General features: G+C 41.6%; 1 protein-coding gene across 1 annotated transcript in view; it reads left to right on the top strand.

The window, feature by feature from the left end:
- Window positions 1–13,319, top strand: part of LAMA3 (laminin subunit alpha 3) — a 434,613-nt gene that overhangs the window by 231,996 nt on the left and 189,298 nt on the right. Inside the window, exons 20-22 of the mRNA XM_042780249.1 lie at window positions 2,429–2,561; window positions 5,618–5,760; window positions 13,086–13,183. Coding sequence (XP_042636183.1) covers window positions 2,429–2,561; window positions 5,618–5,760; window positions 13,086–13,183 — 374 coding nt within the window. The remainder of the gene's footprint in view (window positions 1–2,428; window positions 2,562–5,617; window positions 5,761–13,085; window positions 13,184–13,319) is intronic.

Raw genomic sequence — 13,319 nt, 5'->3', positions numbered from 1 at the left:
CTTGAAGACTAAGGTGTGCCTAATTCAAGCCATGGTATTTTCAATCACCTCATGTGCACATGAGAGCTGGACAATGAATAAGGAAGACCGAAGAAGAAGGGTTGATGCTTTTGAGTTGTGGTGCTGGCAAAGAATGCTGAAAGTACCATGGACTGCTGAAAGAACTAACAAATCTGTCCTGGAGGAAGTGCAGCCAAAATGCTCCTTGGAAGCAAGAATGGCCAGAATTCATCTCACCTACTTTGGTCATTGCTAAAGGAGCAGGGAGGCCACATCTTCTGACCTCCTCTAACCCCACAAGGGGAAGACAGAATCACCATCAGTAGCCCAAAGCCTATTCCTGTGAGGCCAGACATGCTGCCTCCCTCCAGCCCTTGCACCAACTGTTCCTCCCTCAACACCCACCACTTCTCTGCTAGGTTCAGAAATTTGCTGCAGTAACCACACCAAACTCAAAGATTATGGTTTTATTAGGGGTGCACCAGGCTACAATTCAAGTTCAGGAAGTACGCTCAGTCTCTCTCAACCCTCTTTCTTTCAGCCAACAGTCTCTCAATCTCTCCCAGCAGCACATGTCTCTCGATGTCTCTCAGGAGCACATTTCTGTCAGCAACATGTCTTTCTCAGCCAGCAGACAGAGAGACTTCTTCTGCCTCTAGGAGGCCTCCTTTTGAGCCTGGCAGAGTGGCCAAATTAACCAATCATAACATCAGAATTCTAAGCACCTGAGAGAGAGAGCAAAGTTCCCAGAACATTGCTTTTTGCCACTCTCAACAGAAATACCCCAGGTGGATAACTTTAACAATCAGGAGCTTCTCAGTTACTCACAGCAAATTCCACCATGGAGTTTACAAAGACTTACGACTAGAAAAGCCATACCAGGTAATTTACTACACCCCAGTCATGTAGTCAGAAGGGACCATTCTCCAGAGAAGGATGTCATGCTTGGTAAAGTGGAGGGTCAGCAATAGAGGGGAAGGCCCTCAACAAGATGGATTGATATGTTGGCTCCAGCGATGGGCTCAGGTATAGCAAGGATTGTGAGGTTGGTACAGGACCGGGCAGGGCAGTGTTTCATTCTGTTGTACATAAGGTTGCTTTGAATCAGAAACGACTCAGTTGCACATAACAGCAGCAACAACAACTCTTTCCTTTGGAGTTCTGTTGTTGTTGCTGTTAGCTGCCATCAAGTCAGCTCCGATTTATAGTGACCCTATGTACAACAGAATGAAACACTGCCCAGTCCTGTGCCAGCCTCACAATCCTTACTATACCTGAGCCCATCATGGCAGCCACTATGCGAGTCCATCTCATTGAGGGTCTTCCCCTTTCTCGCTGACCCTCCACTTTGCCAAGCATGATATCCTTCTGCAGAGAATGGTCTCTTCTAACAATTTGACCAAAGTAGGTAAGACGAAGTCTGGCCATTTTCACTTCCAAGGAGCATTCTGGCTGCACTTCCTCCAGGACAGATTTGTTAGTTTTTCTGGCAGTCCATGGTACTTTCTAGGTGGTGCAAATTCTTAATGCTCTAAGCTGGTAACCAAAAGTTTGGAGGTTTGAGTCCACCCAGAGGCACCTTAGAAGAAAGGCCTGGTGATCTACTCCAAAAAAATCAGACACCAAAAACCCTGTGGAGCATAGCTCTGCTCTGACACACGTGGGGTCTCCACAAGTCAGAGTTGACTCTAGGACAGCTGGTTTGATTTTGGCACTCATTCTTTCAAGCTAGGCCCTGCAGTGCTCACAGAGTCCATTGTGTGAACAGCAGGAGTCTGGAGATGAACACACCCTTTCCACTAGCTTGAGAAGCCCTCATCCTCCTTGGATAAAGGATGGAGATAAAAGTTTGTGAGACTCAATAGGCATGTTTTAGTTATATCTAGATTCTACTACTAGGGTGTTTGGAGTCTCTTGCCTTTCCTTGGCCACTATGGATTTCTGTGACCATCAGAATGTTACACTTGTGAAGTGGATCCTGGAGTGCCATGGGTAGTGGTGTAAATAATGCACTTTCTTTTCCTTCTCTTCTTTTTATTTCCCCCAGCCAGTGGTGGTTGCCCCTGACACTCAGCTTTCTTTAAACTAGTGCATCTAACACTCCACTCTGTCTGCCTCATCACAAAAAGGTCAAACGAGTATCTCAGTGGCTGAGGGAGTGCATTTTCACTAACTGTGATTGTAAGTGATTTTGATTCATTAGGCTTGTTTGATTCATTAGGCTGTTTGATTCAAACAGGCTTGCCCGTTTCCATCTTTATATAGTTGGTTACTTGCATGCTTGTTGAATGTGTATGAATACATGTGTATTTGTGTGTGTGTAGACTACAAGCCCGGTAGTGATACTTGAATAGAATAAAGTCATTGTTTGGCTAGCATTTCTTTGAACCAGTTGTCTTCTCTTCTATACATTTTTTTTTTCCCCCAGAATGAAGTAAGGATAATGTTCATTGTGGGGAAGTCAAAGCTCTCCTTATTTCATGTTATTCTGAAATATATTAACCCTGGAACTGAAGCAGTACTGGGTCATATAACTATTTATCCATCCAGGGCTAAGGCAGGTAAGTATATTTTCAACTCTGTTTTCAATTAAGATATGATCAATTGATGTTTTTTCCAATTTTCACAAATTTGACAATCTTAAGAAAACGTTAAGCCTATTTCGTTCAGACAGTTCTGTATGTACCTAGTCCTTTGTTTTCATTCTCTATATGTTCTACTTATTTATATCTTATTACTAAATTTATCACTAACTTTCATTTTAAAAAAATCAATATAACAGGCATTGTACCTTGTCAGAACCCATGGGTTTTGATGTCATCTCAGGGCAAAGCTAATTTATAGCTTATTCATGGTGAAGTAGGAACTTATCTTTGTGCTGGTGTTTGAGAGACCGTGGCATACTGTCCTAAATTCTCCCATTGTTTCAAGTAAGCTACATAGTTCATTGAGGAATGAGTGAAGGTGAGGAAGTCTGAGGAGTCCCTGGATGATCAAATGGTAAATGTGCTCAACTGCTACCTGCAAGGTTGGAGGTTGGAATAAACACCTGGTGATCTACTTCTGAAAAACCAGCTACTGAAAACTCTACAGTGGGCAGTTCTGCTGTGGCACTTGTGAGATCACCAAGAATCGGGGTTGACTCTGGCAACTGGTACTGGCAGGAATTCTTAAGATGAATGCTGAAAAGCACAAAGCCCAAGAGAACTCAGATAGGACTATGTAATCTTCATTCAGGAATGGGAGACAAGAGGGACAACAGAAGAGAACAACCTGGCAACAGTCAGAGACAAGACTGAAGTCTGTTCTGCAAGGAATTAGGGCTTCCAGTAGTCCCATAAACAGATTTTGGGAAGCATTAGGAATCCAAAGACACAACATAATATCAAGGATTTAAGGACAGAGATTTAAGCATGTTTGTTTAACATCCATGACAGATGTTTCCATGTGGTATCAGCTAAGCTGGGTGGCTGGAGGTTGATGAGCTATAATCAATAGGTAGAACTAGCAGGCTCACTTTATCATTTAGAATACTTCAGCATGCATTTCTTTTTCTTTTCTTTTCTTTTTTATTGTGATTTGGGTGAAGATTTACAGAACAAATTCACTTTCCATACAGCAGTTCACATACACTTTGTCTCATGACATTGACCACAGTTTACCACAATGCAACAGCTCCCCTCCCACCTCCTCCCCACAGTTACCTCCTCCCAGTGTCCATCCCTCCATGGACTCCTGCCCCCTGAGCTGTCTCCCTGTGCATAAGCAGCCCTTCTTTCTCCCATGATTGTTCTTTCCAAGGAGTGTATCTACTTGAGGTAAATGTTCAACTCATATGCCTGTCTTTTGTTTGGCTGGAAACCACAGGTGTGGGTTCAATTCCAGACCTGAAGGGCAGCTAGGGGCCATAGTCTCAGTGGTTCCACCAGGCTCTATCAGACCAGCAAACCTGGACCCCGCCTTTTTTTTTTTTTCCTCCAAATGATTTTGAGTTTTGTTCCGCATTGTTCTCCCACTCTATCCAGAACCTCCTACATAGATCCCCTTGCAAGTGGATGACAGTGGTAGCTGGGCACCATCTAGTTCTTCTGGTTTCATAGTTGTATAGGCTGCAGATCAGATGGTGTACCAGTCGCTAGGAATAATTGTTTCCGTTCAGCATGCACTTCTTCATAGAATTCTCACATGAACTAGAGAAGACTGGAGAGGAAACAGAGCTGAGAGGTCTAATAAACTGCCTAAGTATACATCTGGTCTATAGACAAGTCCATGACTTCAGATTCCGCACTATTTCTGATATTCCCACTGCCTCATAGGTGACAATGACATCAGAAGTTTTTCCTCTGTTAACTGGAATTTAACTGTTAAGTTGGGATATATTTACGCTTGTTTTCTCATCCTCCGAATCACCTTTCTTAAGCCCCCAAGATGCAGTCAGAAGCTCCTGTTACACATTCCTGTAGTAATTTATGCTTCTTCCTAAACGGCACTGTGTACATTGTATTGGATTCCCTTGCTTTCCAGTTTCTATCCCTGACCAATCCTGCCCCCAGCAGCAGGGAACTGCCATGTCCCCAGACCCTAGCTCCACACGTGGCACTTAATGGGCATCCCATGGATATTTATTGAACAAGAGAGTGAAAGCAAGGATTTATAGCAAATAATTCTTCTCCAAAAAAGTCTCAATTGAATAAATTGAATTCAGATGAAAAAGTTTGTTTCTGAACCTTCTACAGAAATGAGAGAAGGGCTTGTATATTCATAAAAGCCATTTTGGGGAGAGGAAACTCCTGAAATCCATGCCTGTTGAAGGCCATAGGTCCAAGGCCTCCCCTGTAAAACCCTGTATCCTAATGGACTAGCAGAGTGATGGCATAGACAGGATGTGGATGCCGCATGTATTTCCCTACCTGCCTCTGGTGACAGAGGCAATGGTAGGCACATAACACATAAACTAGATGCTTTTTTACAAAGAGGAACTTTACATCATCGTCTCCTGGAGGCTTGAGTTTAGGAGATAATAATCATCTCGTAGATATTTACCATATGTGCTTTTGAGCTTCTCCTGGAATGGTGCCAGGTGGTGGGCACTTAACACAAGGAAGATGTCACATCTCGTACCTCAGGGGAGGTCCTAGGTCTCTTCTATTTGTGTGATATAAGAGAAAGCACAAACACACAGAAAACCAAAATGTTTCTTATTACAAAATTAATGCATGTTCTTTAATAGAAACTAAAAATTCTTAATTAAAGATAAACAAAAAGGAGAAAATAATTTGATAGTTAATATATTGAGCACTTACCACATGCCAGGCACTTTTCTAAGCAGTTTTATGAATTGATCTACTTAGTCATTTAACAAATTAAAAAATTACTCAAAATCCCAGACTACATAGCTGCTGCTAACATTTTATCAATATTCTCTGGTTACTTACATGCATAATGCCTACAGGTATTTCTGATTTTAAAAAATAAAATCAGTAAATAACATCAGTAAATACAATGGATCAATGAACCACCTCTCTTTTTCAGATGTAAACTGACAGATTGAATATCCAAAATTGTAACACTCACAGACAGAAAAATGCCTTTATGCTGTTCTTTTTATTTCTGATAGGTGCTGTTCAAAGCAAAAAGATCATCTTTCTGCCGAGTAAGGAGCCAGCCTTTGTTACCCTCCCTGGAAATGGTTTCTCAGACCCATTTTCAATCATACCAGGAACGTGGATTGCTTGTATCAAGGCAGAGGGAGTCCTCCTGGTAAGACACGATTCTCAGTGGAGACTTCTTCAGGGTTTTCCCTCTTGGAGATGGTCCCACTGACACTGTGACCCATTAGATTACTGACAATTAAATATTGAAATTATAGGCAGTTCTCTTTTGAACCAGGAGTCTATGATGATGACATTTGCCCTCAAATGACATAGGAATCAACTTCAAGTATCTTTTACATTCTTCCAGCCAATTTCCCGCTGGTAAAATGACAACAGAAAGCAACTTGTAACTCATAATGACATGGAAATTATCAGAATAAACACATAACCTTTGTAAGCACATGTCACCACCATTCAAAAGCTCATTTGGGATTTTTCTATCATGCATCAGAAGGACTCTAAGAAAAATAAGCCTCTCTGGGAATTGTGCAGAATGAAGTCAGAACTTAGAGGAAGAGAAGATTCTCACATCAGTGGTGTTCTCAGCCATGGAGAGAGAAGGATGAGGCTGCAGGAGTCAGTGCGTCTCTGAAATACTCTTCCTCCTTTCTTCTTCCTTATATGCAGATAATAATCTCACCAAACAAATTGCCTTGCACAAAGAACTCTTCACAGAAAAGGCTGTGTTCTCAAGTGCTACTAGAATAGCCACAGAAGCCATAGGGAACTGGATGGAGGAAACTCACCATCTGAGACATGCCTCTTTCACTTGACTGCTAACCAGAAGGCTGGAGGTTCAAACACACCAGCCACTCCTCGGAAGGAAGGTTGGGCAATCTACTTCCGTAGTGATACTGCCTCAGCAACCCAAGGAGGGGTCGCTATGAGTTGGGTCTGACTCAACGGCACGTAACAACAACAACAGCTTATAGCAGGAGCTCTGGTAGCATAGTGCCTAAGGCGCTTGACTGCTAACAAGAAGGCTGGCAGGGCAATCTACTTCCGTAGTGATACCGCCTCAGAAACCCAAGGAGGGGTTGCTATGAGTCGGGTAACAGCAACAACAATAGCTTATAGCAGGAAGATCTTTTCAAAATAAAGTGTTTGGCAAAAGCTTTGGTTCATGCAATCAGAGCAGAAAATGTAAAGCTTTTTCTACTGGTACAAACCCCTTGACTGACCTCAGTTAGCAAATCTCAGGAATGTTCCTTAACTCCAAGTGTGCCTCAGCTGCTTCTTCTATACAGTAGGGACAGTGCTTATACTGATAAATCCTTTCCACATCTGGGATTCTACAAAGTTAATATGAAGGTTTGTGCTGTTCATTCAGGCCTTGTTTTTCTTACATCTCCTTGGAAGAAAGCTTTGCTGTTTTAAAAAGTTTAAGAATGTTTCACAGGTGTGAGAAAGGAGGAAAAGGTAAATTCCATTGATGCCAGAGATGGGTATATAATTGTACTAATGGAAAGAAAAAATTCATTTAAAAAGTTACTTGATAAGCATGGAAGATGCTCAGTTACTTTTTAATTTTTTTTTATTGTGATTTGGGTGAAAGTTTACAGAGAAAAAATTCATTTTACATACAGGAGCTCACATACACTTTGTCTCATGACATGGACTGCAATTACCCACAATGCAACAGCTCCCCTCCCACTTCCTCCCCATCTTTCCTGTGTCCTTCCCTCCCATGCAGTCCTACCCCCTGAGCTGTCTCCCTGTGCATACACAGCCCTTCTATTCTGCCATGATTGATCTCTCCAAGGAGTGTATCTACCTATCATAAATGTTCAGCTTATATGCCTGTTTTTTGTTTGGCTGGAAGCCATAGGAGTGGGTTCAGTTCCAGACCTGAAAGGCAGCTAGGGGCCATAATCTCAGTGGTTCCATCAGGCTCTATCAGATCAGCAAACCTGGTCCTTTTTTTTTTTTTTCTTTAATGATTTTGAGTTTCATTCCACATTGTTCTCCCACTCTATCTAGGATCTCCTACATAGATCCCCCTCCGAGTGGTTGACAGTGGTAGCCAGACACCATCTAGTTCTGGTCTCATAGTCATATAGGCTGAGGATCACATGGTGTACCAGTTGCTTGGACTAATTGTTTCCATGTGTCTTTGGTTTTATTCATTCTTCTTTGCTCTGGATGAGGAGAGACCCATTGTTGCATCTAGATGGCTGCTTGCAAGCGTTTAAGATTCCAGTCACTACTCACTAAAGTAGGATGTGGAACAGTGTTTTTGTGTAGTATGTTATGCCAATCGAGCTTGATGTCCACTATGGCCAAGAAGTGGCTACAACCTCGCTCCTGTCAGCCCTACTACATACCTGGGAATTCTTACAGAACATACAAATATACTTGTAGAAACATTGTCTGCCAACCCTATACATGCTCTTGGGCACACTCTCCTCTGCAAGGACATACCTAATAGTTTAGTCTGTGTACCCATCTATTTGCCTATATATCAATGTTTGCCTTCACTGACAACACAGTGTATGCAACAGGGTTCATCTTTGATTTCTGTACCTTCCTCTTCCTCAGTGTCACCATGTTGATTATTCACATTTGGTATATTGTCCTTCTTTTCACCCAAATTAATACTTGTCTCTACCTATCTAAAAATTAATACTTGTCTCTACCTATCTAACAGTGGGCCTTCCTCTCACTTCCCCTCCCACCCCTGGTAACCAACAAAGAAAATTTCCTCCCATTATAAGTTCAGTTACTTTTTTAAATATAATTTTATTAGTTTTGTAATTGCTATGTTCCAATTAGTGACATTGGTTACATTCTTTGAGTCATGTAACCATTCTCACCCTACTTTTCTGAATTTTCCTCCACCATTAACATAAATTCACTGCCTCCTAAAGATACTATATATCTTTTGAGTTGCTGTTATCAATTTGATCCCATATAAATACTTCTTAAAAGAGCATAATATTGTTCATTTGTTGATTTTTAATGATCAAGGTAGACTTTGCATGTGTGTGTGTGCTTTGGGTACAAATTTACAGAGCAAAACTTGTTTTACATTCAACAGTTAGTGTACCTTTGATTTCATGCCCTGATTACCGTCCCCAACCATAACACCCTATCCTCCCCTCCCATCCCTGTAACCACCCACTCCCTGTGCCCTTCTTAACTATGCACTCCTGTCTGTCCAGCTTTCCCTCTATGTGAATGCTGCTCCTCTGATGTCCCGTGGCCGAATGCTCTAAGGGGTGTATCTCCCTAGAGTAGGTGGGTGCATCGCCTTAGGTAGGTGTTTTGCATATAAGTCTTCCTACTGTTGCACTGAGAGCCAGTCCTTGGGAGTGAGTTCATTTCTAGTCCTGAAGGGTAACCTGGGGCCATAGTCTTGGGGGTCCCACCAGGCTCTGTCCCACCAGTAATTCTGATCATTTTTGTGTTTTTGAAATTTATTCCACATTTTTCCTCCCACTCTATTCAGGATCTCCAGTTTTGATCCCTTCCTGAGTGGTTGGCATTGGTGGCCAGGCACCATCTAGTTCTTCTGGTCTCAAGGTCCATCATATTCTTGGACTAATTGTTTCCAGCTGCCCTTGATTTTCTTCGCTCTTCTTTGCTTCAGATAAAAGAAGACCAATAGTTGCATCCTAGATGGCTGCTTGAAAGCTTTTAAAACCCCAGTTGCTACTCACCAAAATTTTTATGTCTATGTTGTGCCAATTGAGCTTGGTGTCCCCCAGTACTATGATCTCAAGTTGGCAGGCCTGGCAACTCTCTCTCTCAAGGTGTTTGGTTGTCTCTAAGGGGTTACTCCAATTCTGTCTTTTGTTGCTTCTGTAATGAGTGTGGTAATTTGGTACCAGTCATATCTATGTAGGATTATCTTCAGCTAAATCTATCCTAGGGTACATTCCTATTTGCCGACCCCCACCTGATCTTTTAAGTTGTCTGTGCATTTATCTGTAGCCTGGTGTTTGGTGTTAGTGGTGATGCAGTATTGTGCATATACTAGTTTATGCCTCTATTGTCCATATTATATGTGTACATTTCAGTGTCCTTCCTTTACTTGGTGTCATCATGCTGGTCACTCTTTCTATGCCATCCCTCCCCTTACCCAAATCAACACATGACCCCCAAGTAGTCAGATTTTCCCTCCCTTTCCCTCCAATCCCCAGTAATCTACAAAGTGAGTTCCCTTCTGTAAGTAAACCCTTCCTTGACTTTTTACAATAATGGGCTCATACAGTATTTGTCCTTCTGCAGTTGACTTATTTCACTCAGCATAATATCCTCCAAATTTATCCACATTGTGAGATGATTAACACATTCTTCATTATTCTTTAATGTAGCATAGAATTCCATTGTGTGAATGTATATAATTTGTTCATCTGTTCATCTGTTGATGAGCATTTAGGTTGTTTCTATCTCTTTGCTATAGTGACTTGTGCTGTGATGAACATGGGTGTGCATATGTCTGTTCATGTCCTATGTCTCACCTCTTAGGATATATTCCTAGTAATGGAATTGCTGGATCAAATGGTATTTCTGTTTTCAGTTTTTTTAAAGAAACGCCATACCATTTTCCACACTGGTTGTATCATTTTGCAGACCCACTATCAGTGTATGACAGTTCCAATCTCTCTGCAACTGTTGTTTTCTGTCTTGTTGAACTTTGCTATTGTTGCTGGGGTGAGATGATATCTCATCGTTGTTTTGATTTGCATCTCTCTAATGGCTATTGATTGTGAGCATTTCCTCAAGTGTTTGTTGGCCAAGACAGACATTTTTTTTACTAGCTAAGCTAAACAATAACATCACAGTAAATGGAGAAAATATTGAAGTTGTCATGGATTTCATTTTTCTTGGATCCACAATCAATACCCATGGAAGGAGCAGTTAAGAAATTAGATTGTGTATTGCACTGAGCAAATCTGCTGCCAAAGACCTCTATTAAAGTGTTAAAGAGCAAAGATGTCACTTTGAGGACTAAGGTGAGCCTGATACAAGATATTTTCAATTACCTCATACGCATGTGAAAGCAGGACAGTGAATAAAGAAGGCTGAAGAAGAATTGATGCCTTTGAATTATGGTGTTGGCAGAGAATATTGAGAATGCCATGGACAGCTAGAAGAATGACCAAATCTGTCTTGGAAGTGGTACAGCCAGAATGCTCTTTAGAAGCAAAGATGGCAAAACTTTGTCTCAGGTTCTTTGGACATGTAATCATGATGGACCAGTCACTGGAAAAGGACAACATTCTTGGTAGAGTGTCAGCAAAAGAGAAGACCTTCAGTGACATGGATTGACACAATAGTTACAACAATGGGCTTAAACATATCATTTGTGAGGATGACACAGGACTGAGCAGTGTTTCATTCTGCTGTACATAAGGTCGCTATGAGTCGAAACTGACTCAACAGCCCTTAACAATGTTGTTTAGCTTTAGGAAGACTTCAGGGGATATTTTTGGTTTAAGGTTTAAAGATTATCTCAGGGCTGTAGTTTCAGGGTTTCATCTAATCTTCATGGCTTCAGGAAGTCTGGAGTCCATGAGAATTTGAAACTCTGTTCTGCATTTTCCACCCTTATATTAAGATTCTTCTATGTAATCTTTGATCAACATGTTCTGTAATGCTTGCTGGGCACCATCCATTTCTGCTTATCTCTTGGCAAAGGAGGTAGTGTTTCATAGAGACTGCCACACATTTCACATCCTCCTCCTATTCCTGACTCTCCTTTCTCTGTGCTCCAGATGAATAGAGCCCAGTTGTTATGCCTTGGATGGCCACTTGCAAGCTTTTAAAACCCAAAGCACTACACATCAAACTAGGAGGTAGAACAGAAGCAATTAATACGCTGTTAGCCCAGTTAACTGGTATGTCCCCTTAAAACATAACCCTAAACCTCCAAACCAAGAAATCAAATCCCATGAGATTTTTGGTTGTACTTAAGCAGCCTCAGCAGCTACTCTTTTGTTGTTGTTGTAAATATGTCTACCACACAGCTTTACCAATTCATCTTCTTATATCATTTAGTTTTATTATGTGAAATTGTATAATACCTATGTATGCTTCCCTCCCATTTTCTGTAAAAATATTTTATTGAGCACCTATTATCAACCTGTAGGAGCTCTGGTGGCGTAGTCCCTAAGGCATTTGACTGCTAACCAGAAGGCTGGCGGTTCAAACCCACCAGCCACTCCTCGGAAGGTGATACCACCTCAGAAATCCAAGGAGGGGTCGCTATGAGTCAGATCCAACTTGAAGGCAGTGAGTTTAGTTTTTTGGTTTGTTCTAAGATCTATGAGACCATAAAGTAATGAGAAGATATGGTCACATCTCAGAAGTCATTAATAAAACAGAAGCCATTTTAAATTAAATCCCACTCAGGCATTCAGACCACTCTGGTGGGTCCCTGAGTGCCCTGTGTCACAGTCTTCTGCTTCTGCCCTCCCGTATGTTTCTACTCTTCTCCATTATACACAAATGGAGGCCTCCTTGGAGAGAAAAAGCCAAATAGTGTGGTTGTAGCAAACATTTCTTCCCTAGGCAAACGTGTGGTGATGCCAGAAGAACTGGAAGCTGTCAGATTATTCACATCTCAGAAGCCCAAGCTTGACTCTTTCCTGAAGAGCTGTTTAGCTGGTTTACACTGTGGGCTTAATTTGGCACACTCAGTGAGACATGTTCTTCTTCTTGTTTCTTAGGACAGGCAGTGGGTCATTTTCATCCTATGAATCACCAGGGTTGGAAAATCTCACTGTTTCTACCATATCACTTGCATGTTGTTCTGGTGTGGAGATAGGAAGCTATAATACATGGCCTAAAATTTGGTAAAGGTAGCACAAATGGTTTGTACTTCACTACTGACTGAAAGGTTGGCAGTTCAAACCCACTCTGGTGCCATGGAGAGGCCAGGTGATCTACTTTTGTCAAAAGTAAAGCCAAGAAAACTTGATAGAGAAGTTCATCTCTATAACACATGGGTATTGACTTGATGGCAACGGGGTTTTTGTTTTTTTAAATTTACAATTCAGTGTAATAGTATAAGGAAGGTTGGGCAATCCTACTTCCGTAGTGATACTGCCTCGGAAACCCAAGGAGGGGTCGCTATGAGTCATGGCTGACTCTACGGCAAACAACAACAACAACAACAACAGTATTTCTGAGGAACATTTTATCAGTTGATTGTTTATTATGGTTAATTTTTGAATGAACAACCCAGAAGAGACAGTAATATTTCTCCTGAGATTTGAAAATCTAGAATGCCCATACTGAGGAGTTTATGGGCAATTCTTAAAGAACCCACGATGAGTTGCTTTTGGTGTTTGGGTGAGGCAGGGTGAAGAACAAAGCAGTCAATATGCAGTTTAACTACTGAGCCTGGTAGTTTGTTATTTTATTATGAAAAAAGAGCTCCCATTAAAATAAGTGACAGTCTTCTGGTCTTTCTGTATTTCCTAGGATTATCTGGTGCTGCTACCTAGCGACTACTATGAAGCATCTGCGCTGCAGCTGCCGGTCACGGAACCATGTGCCTCTTCAGGACCAACCCATGAGAAGTTAGTGTGGGGCCGAGGGAGCAGCCACAACATCTAGCATCTTCTAAGTTAGGAGCCTTTAATGCAAGGAATTTCATATGCTTTGGATCGTAACTGTAACATGATGCTTTGGATAATTATTTAATTGTGGTTTTTC

The sequence above is a fragment of the Orycteropus afer genome, unplaced genomic scaffold (assembly GCF_000298275.1).
Source record: "Orycteropus afer afer isolate SDZICR_OR568_19922 unplaced genomic scaffold, OryAfe1.0 scaffold00030, whole genome shotgun sequence".
Classification (NCBI taxonomy): Eukaryota; Metazoa; Chordata; class Mammalia; order Tubulidentata; family Orycteropodidae; genus Orycteropus; species Orycteropus afer.
The sequence above is the reverse complement of the archived record's forward strand: the minus strand, read 5'-3'. Positions and strand labels throughout refer to the sequence as shown.